The sequence below is a fragment of the Cupressus sempervirens genome, chromosome 4, assembly GCF_028749045.1.
Source record: "Cupressus sempervirens isolate cs-2001-9-10 chromosome 4, ASM2874904v1, whole genome shotgun sequence".
NCBI lineage: Eukaryota > Viridiplantae > Streptophyta > Pinopsida > Cupressales > Cupressaceae > Cupressus > Cupressus sempervirens.
Genome location: NC_143121.1, coordinates 590315655 through 590326175, shown reverse-complemented (window position 1 = coordinate 590326175; position 10521 = coordinate 590315655). Strand labels below are relative to the sequence as shown.

General features: G+C 32.5%; 1 protein-coding gene across 1 annotated transcript in view; it reads left to right on the top strand.

The window, feature by feature from the left end:
• Nucleotides 1–3998: 3998 nt before the first annotated feature.
• The window catches only part of LOC149562585 (PHD finger family protein), a 37534-nt gene continuing 31011 nt past the window's right edge, over nt 3999–10521 (top strand). Inside the window, exons 1-2 of the mRNA XM_089826065.1 lie at nt 3999–4286; nt 4408–4762. Of these exons, the coding sequence (XP_089682191.1) occupies nt 4255–4286; nt 4408–4762 (387 nt within the window). The 5' untranslated portion in view covers nt 3999–4254. The remainder of the gene's footprint in view (nt 4287–4407; nt 4763–10521) is intronic.

Sequence of the window (10521 nt, the reverse complement as noted above, 5' to 3'; positions counted from 1 at the left end):
AATGTCTATTAACAAAATTCTCTAATAAATAATATTCATAATCATTAATTAATTCAATAATAACAACTATGATAAACATTCATTTATTAAATAATATTTAATAAATATTAATAATGCATAAATTTATATATATATATATATAATTAAACTTAATATATAAAACTTTATCATAACCTAACTAATAAATCAAAACAAAATATGAATAAGCGATATTAAATCGCTACTGGCTGTTGTCGCAGCAAGGTACTACTGCGTCAGCAGTACCTGCTGTCGCAGCAGTACTGCTGCCGCAACAGTACCTACTGCGACACACGACAGTGAAAGGACGGGTGGGGGTGTGGGTCAACGACCACCCCCCCCATATAAATATAAATTTTAATTAATTCCTTTTTATTATTATTATTATTATTATTAAATATTTTATCATAATTATTATGTTTGCAAAATAAAATTTTTAAATAAATAAATTTATTTTATAAATTTTATACATATACTACATTTTATAACCAATTCTTTTCAAATATAAATTTATTTATTTTATGAAATTAATAATAATTTATAATTTATTAAACTATATATATATATTTTAATTTGATCACCACATTACTCTAATAGAGGAACTATTGCCAACTATCCAAATTATAAATTTAGAATTTTGTTTTTTTAAAAATTCGAACCCTTCCTAATTCAATCGTGTCTTCTTTAAGTTAGAAGATGAGGGTTCCTAATTAAATTTATTTTTCTTCTAAACATAATTTAACAATACCCTATCGTAGATACAGAACCAAAGAACAAGAGATTCATGCAATGAAACCCAGAGACTTGATTTTAACACTCATGAAGAAGACAGGAATCTCAAATTGCATAATTTAACCAGTGATCAAAGCACAAGACCCTACCTGGTCCTGATGCTAATACGAAGTCCTCGAAACTGTGAGAGGATTTGCTTCTCTTCAATATCTTTCCTATAATTCTCTTTCTAAAATCCCCTTCCAAAAATTGTCTCCCAAAATTCTTGTCTCTAAAATTCTTTTCCCAAATTTCTTGTCCAAATTCGTCTCTCCCAAAAATGAACCCCCCAAAGTTGTGATAAGGAGTCTTCTCCTCAAATCGGGGCACTAATTGTGCGTTCACCCGAGAAGACTCTTTGCTCAACTGAGTTAACTCAAAATTATCTTTTATTAATCTCTGCTTTATCTTTTTAATGCATATTAAATGAATCATTAAATAACTTTATTTAATTTTTCCACTTGACTTCTATTTTTAATCTTTATTACTTTTAATCCCATGCGCACTTTATGAAATTAAAATAACATTATAATTTCCTCTTATTTTATCTTTTTAATTAATTTCTTTATTTACAACACATGCTCGCATCATGCAATCTTACAACTTTTAATAATTAATATATTTTCACTTTTTAATTTATTTTAGAACTTAATTGATAAAATATTTAATTAACTTAAATAACAATAATATTTAGCATTTATTTAAAAATGAACTCTAAATATATTATTATTAAATTAAATAAATATTATAATGTTCTAAATTATCCTTAAACTTTTATCTCCAAATCTAATTCTTTTTATTTAATTAATTTCTCAATTAATTAAATATAATCAAATATTAAAATATCATAATAATCTTCTATTAAATTAAATCATTAATTAATCATTTAAATTAATTTCTTTTATATTTAAACTCATGCTTAGATCATGCGATCTAGAAACCTTTAATAATTTAATATCTTTTCCACTTTTAATTTATTTAAGAAACTTTAATTGATAAAATATTTATTAATTCAATTATTAATAATATTTAGCATTTATTTAAAAATGAACTCTAAATATATATTATTATTAAATTAAATAAATATTATCACATTCTAAAATTATACTTAAAATTTTTATTTCCAAATTTAATTCTTTATATTTAATTAATTTCTCAATTAATTAAATATAATTAAATATTAAAATATCATAATAATTTTCTATTAAATTAAATCATTAATTAATCCTTTTAATTAAACTTAATTAATAGAAAATACATCAAGGACTCATAAAGCAACATACGAAAACCCATCAAAGAAAAATACATACTAAATCAAACAAAAGGGTTATAATCACGAAATAACACCATTTGATGCATTCAGAGAGTACTTAACTCAGATACTTGCCCTAATTATCAATTAGGACAATTGACTAAAGGGTTTAGGAATTGGACTTAAGAGTTTATCTCCCCTCTCTTACCATTGAGATAATGCGATAGGGTACGCTCATCCTGGCAATTCAGGGAAGTCGATACCCGGTACCTGCAACCTGCATAAAATCCACGCATATACAAACACAATATTCTAAGCTAAACAGACAATGGCAAGAAGTGGTGCATCGTGTAGATCGTGACTAGCAGGTGACTACGACTCCCTTCCTTAACCACATCAGAAACACCATACATAGAGAAAACAAACACGAACACCATACACATGCAGTATGGGGTAAGTATCCATAAGAAAGCACATGTGATAATAAACCATATAACTAATCATCATTGATAATTGAAAACATTGAATAATCATCATACATGCATGAAATATAGAGTACCAAGTCATCTCATCATATAATAAATTGAGTGTAAAACAACATCTGATAATCTGAAAGTAATGCTACTAAACATCAAGTATAAAACTGGCCTAAAAGAGTTTGGCAATAAAACAAAATGTGAACTAGGGGTAGGCACTACAGCATGTAGATCAATCGATCAATGAGTTTTGGGGCACATTACCCTACAAAGTCAAGGACATTTGCATTGTAATCACTCTTAAAATAAAAGAATCTTAAAAAAAAACACCCTTACATAAGATGAAGGTGTTTTCTTCCAAGGAATTATATGCAAACATCAAAATGTTCCCCTTGTCTCTCACATGAACCAACACTGCAACCTATGTTCTCTATATCACTCCACATCCTCTAAAAAACTAATGAATACCACCTATAATTAATCTTAGAATAAGTTCAAGTATGTGAAGTTACTTGTAATTTTTTAACTTAGTTACATCATTTAAATTTCTCCAGTTATATACCATTTAAATTTCTCCAGATATATTGTTTAAATTTCCCCCTTCCTTTATTCTACACAATTTTTTGTTCTTTATCAATTATTTATTTTTCTATCCAACATTTCAACCTATGTTCTCTATATCACTCCACATTCTCTAAAAAACTAATGAATACCACCTACAATTGATTTAGAGTAAGTTCAAGTATGCGAAGTTACTTGCAAATTTTTACTTAATTATACCGTTTAAATTTCTCCCTTCCTTTATTCTACACAATTTTTTGTTCTTTATCAATTATTTATTTTTCTATTCTACAAGTTCATACTAACTATCAAGAAGAGGAGACACTTTAATTCACTTCATTTTTCCTTCAAAGATTAAATATTACTTTCAAATCAAAGTCCTATCAACATATCCTTACACCTCTTTTGGTACAAGTGCTAGTTATAACTAAGTAAACTTCTTTAACATAATTCAGAGAACCCACACAACCTAAAATATCATTTAAAAACTAGTATAAATAAACTATATTATCTAATTCATTCTCTAATCTTATAGAACACCATTTATTATAATATATTTTTTATAAAAAATAAATTTACTATATCACATAACTTAATTAATAAAATATAATTATAAAAAATATTTAACTTATACTATTAATCTTAACAATAATAATAAATAAATAATAAATAAACTAGATTTACCTATTAAAAAATAAATTCAAACCCCTAACATTTATTTATAGATTATTTTTATTTTAGCAACTTATACTATAACTCCAACACTTACTCCAACACTTATACTATCCCTAAATTATAAACAAGACCACAAACGGGTACTTATTAACTCTTTTAAGTTTACCCCCAAAATCCCCTTCCTCTAAAAATAACTAAAGCAAACACTCATTTCTATATAGTCACTTATCCATTAGAATAAAAGTATAGATAAATTTACAGCTCTTTAGGTCAGAGGTTCGAACCCACTTAACCTTTGCTAAAGAGGCGAGGGTTTAAAAATTGTTGTAACTAACATTAAAACTGGACCAAACAAAGGCCTTCCCATATGGCAGGAACAAAATGAAATCGCGCGGCCGGGCTTAGGTTTAATGCAGGGATTTTTCACAAATTTTCTGCCACTTAAATTAAAAATAAATAGACAATCATATAAAACGCCTAAATTTTTCTCCATAGATAGCCATGGCATTTCACCTGGCGTGCCCGATCACATGGTATGTAATATGAACCCTTATTTCTCTTCTCTTCCGACTTATTTATAATCGTTCCTTCCCTTTATAAGGCGGGCTTTAGTTTTAATTTGTATTGTCTCGGTGTTCGCTTTGCTTTGTGCAGCCAGAAGATTTGTTACTGCCCGCTGGGGTTTCCCGGTCCTTTGCAGAGCAATGGAGGGAGAATGGCTTTTCTGGAGGATGTTTACCGGTTGGAGAAGCTGCTTGCCAATCCGGGGCTTGTGGCAGCCGGGGGAAGGGAGACAGTGGACGTTATTGTTCCCAAGATTTCTACAGAATTTTATGGGAAGGAGTATGACAATTCGAAGAAGAGGGGTGAGGATTCCGAGGATGTTGACAGGGATGAGCGAGTGTCCAGTCACAGCAAGCAGATTTCAATGCGGAAGAAAGCGACACTTGCCTCCTTGGCTATGGAGGATTATGCCCGCAAATTGGAGCAGGGAGATTTCAGTGGCACGGTACGTTGGATTGTCTGTGGGGTTCAATTTGGGTCAATTTTCAGTTTGAATTGATTTGGTTCATTGGGTCATGGAAAATCATCATTATTTTTCACATTTTGCCTTAGTGCTAGTTGTTCGAACTCTCAAGAATTCACCTATTCTAGTTGATCAAAATGGTAAGAATTCTCCTTTTGATTCAGCACATTCGTCTGAGAAGCGACAACCAATTTGGTTGCCACAAGTAATTCCCCCTAAAATTGCAGCAGCCGGCCTCCTCAATCAGCTTCGTTCGATGTGGTATGACACATCGGAACGAGTTGGATGTGTATCTTTTAATTCTAACACTTTTATCATGTTTCCTGGGGATCTGAACCTGGGATCTGCTTGGAAGCCTAGTACCTCTACCACTTGAGCTTATCTCATTTCGCAAACTTGCAAGAGTTTTTAGTTCTATCTATCTTGGTTTTCTATTTGTCTAGAGTTATTCAGATCTTTGCCTTGGGACAATGCTTGTTGATATTTGTAATAGGGATATTAATTTTTCAGTTTACTTGTTTCAACAACGCTGCGAGGTTTGTAAAATTTCTGGCATTCGGTCAACGCTTGTTGATATAGAATCCAAGCGTCTTTTTTAAGTTGGTTTGGTTTCTTGGTTCTGTTTAGCTTTTCAGTTGCATGCACTCAGTCAATGTTAATTGACAAGATTTGCAAGGATTTTCAGTTTAAATTTTTTTGGCTCATTAGCCTCGTATGTATTTTCAGTTGTTCTACACTAGGTGTATTCTTGCGGGTAAAACTAACAAGGATTGTTTGGGTTTTTGGGCCAGGGGAGATAATACTTGTTTTATTGGGCATTGTGTGGGTATTTTTTATCATTTTATTTTTTCTTGTACTGGACCCAAGTATATCCTCCATTTTGATAGAGATTTAAAGCTCTTCTCTAGTGTTTGGATGCTTGTTAATTGTCCAAGGAATTTATGTTTTTGGGTACCTGGCTGATGCCACATGACCTGGAAGGATTTTTCAGTTATTTGACGAAAATAGTTCGGATTCTCAATTCGAAGTAATTTGTATAGTAATGTAGGATTCGATTTAAACCTTCTAGTAGCTTCAAAAATCCATCCATGAGTTCACTATCATCATTTCTATTTAGGCCCCAAATATGAAGTTGTTGCATGCTTTCATATAGAAATCAATTGCATCTCAAGCTCAATGAAGATGGCTTGCACATTATTGAACATTTTTGGAATGGCTTCCTTATAGTGGTCCACACTCATAAAACATGCTGAGACAAGGGTTCTCACAATTGTAAACATTTTCTGTACTTAAAAATAATAGCCTTTAAGAATGATCCTCTTTATGCTCTTTATATTTAAGGGTTTTTAAGTTATCAAAAGCCTCATGCACCTTGGAATAAATAATTGACCTTAGAACCACTTTCTTTTCGCTACTTTTTTTGGAGGTGAACTCACAAGGCCTCAACAATTTCTGAGATGTATGTTCCTTGTAATTGTGGAATGTGAGTCCATGGCATCTTATGAAATTCACAATTTTTCTTTCTTTGCGAATTGCATTAGACACCAATTGAAAATTAGTCATGTTGTGTAGCAAGAAGTTAAAGTAACAGGCTTCACATTTTCTCCAAATAACCAGCTTACAAGATCTCGTGCAATTTGCAGCACTAAAAGTAACTGCTCGAATCACATTCCCTGCATCACCTCAAGAATGGCTTCCTTTACATAATTGGAAAATACATTCAAAATGTTCTTTTGGTTCATGGTGTCATTGATTTTCAAGAACATTATATCTTAAGGGAAACTCATGAAATCATTGATCAATGGTTGCCTTGTGTATGACGATCCATCACACTATATTATGCAATGTGTCATACTTAAAGGCTTTGGCCATTAATATTTATTTAATCATCCTTTCTTTTGACCATGGTTGAGTTGTGGTTACATGACATGGATGGGACAAATTGAAAGTGTAAATGAAATTCAATTATATGGTCTCAACATGGGAAAAAACATGAAAACTTAACTTGAAGTATGATGTGAAAACTGAAAACAATGTGGCTTATTCAATAACTTGCTTTTAAAATGTTGGATACTGAGTAACTCAATTTTTTTTCATGTTTTTCAAAGATAACTAGGTTTTTTTAGGTTTAACCAGGTCAAAGATGTGCTTTTTTGACCTTGAACCCCTTGACACTGGGGTGCTGTTTAAAATGATTAAATGCGTTTTTTCGCCTTTAATGTTTCTATGCTCTTGACCCTCTTTGAGCATGGTCAGAAAGCCTTCAGATTAGGAGTTGGTTTTGCCTTGAACAACTTTATTGAATTGCCTTTTTCAAGTTTAGATCCTAAGCTGCATTGAATGGAATTGCATATCAGCTATATGCCACATCACATGTTTTCAGTTGGTTTCTTAAGCTTGCTCAATTTTGCACATTTTGATCTACTTGTGGTGGCCCTGGACATGTTTGAAGAGTGAGATAATGTTTTTAAAGTCATATTCTGCATTATGTTAATATCCTGTGCCAACTCAATGGAGATGCCAAGTAAGTGGTATCTTACACTTGCTACTCCCGAATGATCACCCAAGATACTTTTGATACTTTTACCATTGCATGTTACATATTTCCATCGCTCAATTTTTGATTTTTTGGAGTGCCTTTTTCAGTTTTTTGTTATGATTTTGGCCCTGCATGTTTTGGATGAACTATAGTAAACTGGGAAAGCCATAACGATGAGATCCTTTCATCTTAGGAGTTAGAAATCAGCACTAGTGTTGTCGCTGGGGGTTTTTATCTAAGTTGCTGATTTTGGTATGGAAACAGGTGTGAATATGTGATATGACTATGCTGGTATGGTAATTAATTTCACTCGGGCACGAGATATGAGATTTATGCACATATACGAGAATTATATATATACATCATTTTCATAATTTGCAAAAATGAAAGTACTCAAGTCTCAAAATGTCATTACACAATGAAAATTCAAATTAATATATAATACTCATTTTTATTCATCATAAGTTTCAAGGTCAACATCAACATCAACATCAACATTTGGCTGAATTTTATTTGAATTGCAACCAATTAGATTGCCACTCCCACCAGCCATGTCAAGGGTAGAAGCTGGTTGAATTTCATTTTTCAAACATTTGCTAAATTGCCAAATCATTAACAGTACAAGGAAAGTGATTTCAAAAAAACATAAACAAACAGCTGCTACACATGTAGAATGTAAATCAACTGAAATCAATCATATTAATGCTGATATAAGGTTTATTAAACTTGTGTTCACGTGTTCAATTGACAAATGAATCTGAAATGATATTTAAATTCTTTCTTGCTGGGATATTTTGACATAAAATGCTCTCACAAAGTTATGATACAACCAAGAATGGATGGATAAAGGAAATGGCATATCCAAAATGATGAAGTGGGAAACTGAGGCTTTAATGTGTGAAACTATGATTTAAGCATGGCCCTTGGTACTTCCTAGTACTCAGGTTTGTTTTGGATCCTTCCACAAAGTACTCACAGCGAACCTGGGTGCCCAATGTTAGAAACAATAGTCCACCAAGATAACTGAGAGGAGGGGGGTGGATCAATTATCTAATAATTAAAACATTTATCTTCTTTAAACAAACTTAACCATTCAACCAAAGTAAACAACAACTATAATAAAATGCTCATAGACAATTACACCAGATATGTTAACTAGGGAAACCCTTGATCAGAGGGAAAACCTTGGTGGGAATGATGCCCACAAGATGATGTACTAATATAAATATTCCTTGTTAGAGAATTGACCTTGTTGGGAGTTTGTTACAACATTGAGTACAACGAGTCCCTGTTAGGAGACTTTGAATCCCTTTTAGGAGATTTCAACCTTGTTAGGAGTTGTGGTATAATGTATGCAAGAAGAACCCACTGCCCAAACATGCAATTTCAACTACAAGAAGAGCTCACTGCTCAAACAAGTAATTTACTGTTATCCTCTTTCCTTTGATCTTTCCTCTGTCCTGTCAACCGGACCAATCACTGTCAGACCTTGTAGACCAGGTCACGAACCTCGGATTCAAATACCAAACCTTGGATCACTCAACAAAACCTTGGCAATGAAGTTTCCTTCACTTCCGCACTGCTCTATTCAACTTCGCATTCGATACTCTGCTGCTTATCAGCGATCATTAAATCATATATTCACACACTTACACACTCTACATGATAAAGGAAAATGTCCTTTTATACTGAGTCCATAAAACAATTCTTTGAGTCAGCTGTTAGACCTTCTCAATTAATTATTATAGGACCACACTAAGAACACGTTACACTTAGCGATAACCTTAATTTTTCGTCTTGCAACTTGAATAACTTTCCGTAAACGCAATATTATGACAAGTGAGCTTAGCCACGTCATCCTCAATATGTCTTCTCCATGTCCTCAACCTTGATCCTCAAGATATCAACTCTGCTAAGAGATATAACAAGTTTACTAGAACATGCCTCTATAAACTCTATCTCAAAACAAACATCACCGAAACTTACATAACTTCTTTTAGGCTTGACCTTTCTTCTTCTGACGTTAATTGCATATACTAGATACTCAGAAGTATCTCCCATAACCTCGGGTGGTTACAATGCTCAACTAGCCGTCCGTTCCAACTTGATCTTTCTGCTGTTATTCTGTCAGATACCATAGAAAACATCAAACATGCTATGTTGACATCAATGAAAAACTCAGTCATGAATGTAGCATATCATCATATCATCGGCATTCATGCTTCAAACCAATCTTCCAACAATCTCTCCAATCTTCCACTTTACACTTAAGCTGTACCCCTTTTTGAATCATACTCGTATAAGGACATGCAGGCTTTTCCAACATTACTTGGTAAGATAGGCGTTTGCCAATAGATGGATGCCAAAAAATTGTTTATTAGTATCACAATTTTTTTTGCTAGTGATTAAAATGTGAAGAAATAAAGAAACAAACCACTCAAACTAAAAATATCAGTATTCATATTGCCAATACAATTAATATATATGGAGGGTTTTTTTCTCTAATTGGCTAGAGTAAGTGCTTGCTGTGTCTCTTCAAAAATCTTTTATCCACACAACTTTGAACCCCAATCATGCTACTCTCCAAATATTACTTGTAGGTACCGTGAGCGTACAATCGTGACTATATGGAGTTCATTTGGAATTTTTGTTAAGTGGGAGAATTTTGTTGCTTCCATGTTTGGTTTGAGGGTGGAATTTGGTGTTCCCTAAAAGGCTTTAGTGTTCAATTTATTAATGATTGAAAATATATCTTGAAATGTTTTTATCTCATCTAAATTGTGTTTTGTGTTAGCAGTTGGAATCCATTGATCAACCTCTTTTTCCAAACACTCCCTTGTTTTGGATATGGCGATTTACAAAATTTTGATGGTAATAGGATTTTCTTAGAGATGGCCCCTTTGTATAATCTAATCTAGGAAGAAGGGTGGTTGACGATAGGCATAGCTTGTGCGATTTCACCTCGGCTTTCTAGTTTCTACTCTAGATTGTGATTTTGATAATTAATTGAAGCCTTATTTAGGCAGCGGTTGAGTTAGGTTTCATATCCAACTGTCAAGTTTGTTTAATGCATTACCCATATTATTAAGGATTTGTTGGTGGCTAAATGTGAAGCTTATCTATTGGGCCATTAAAATTGTGGCCCAAATTATTTGAGTTAGATGAGTGCATTTAGAGAACTGAATCTAATATTTGGTAGATT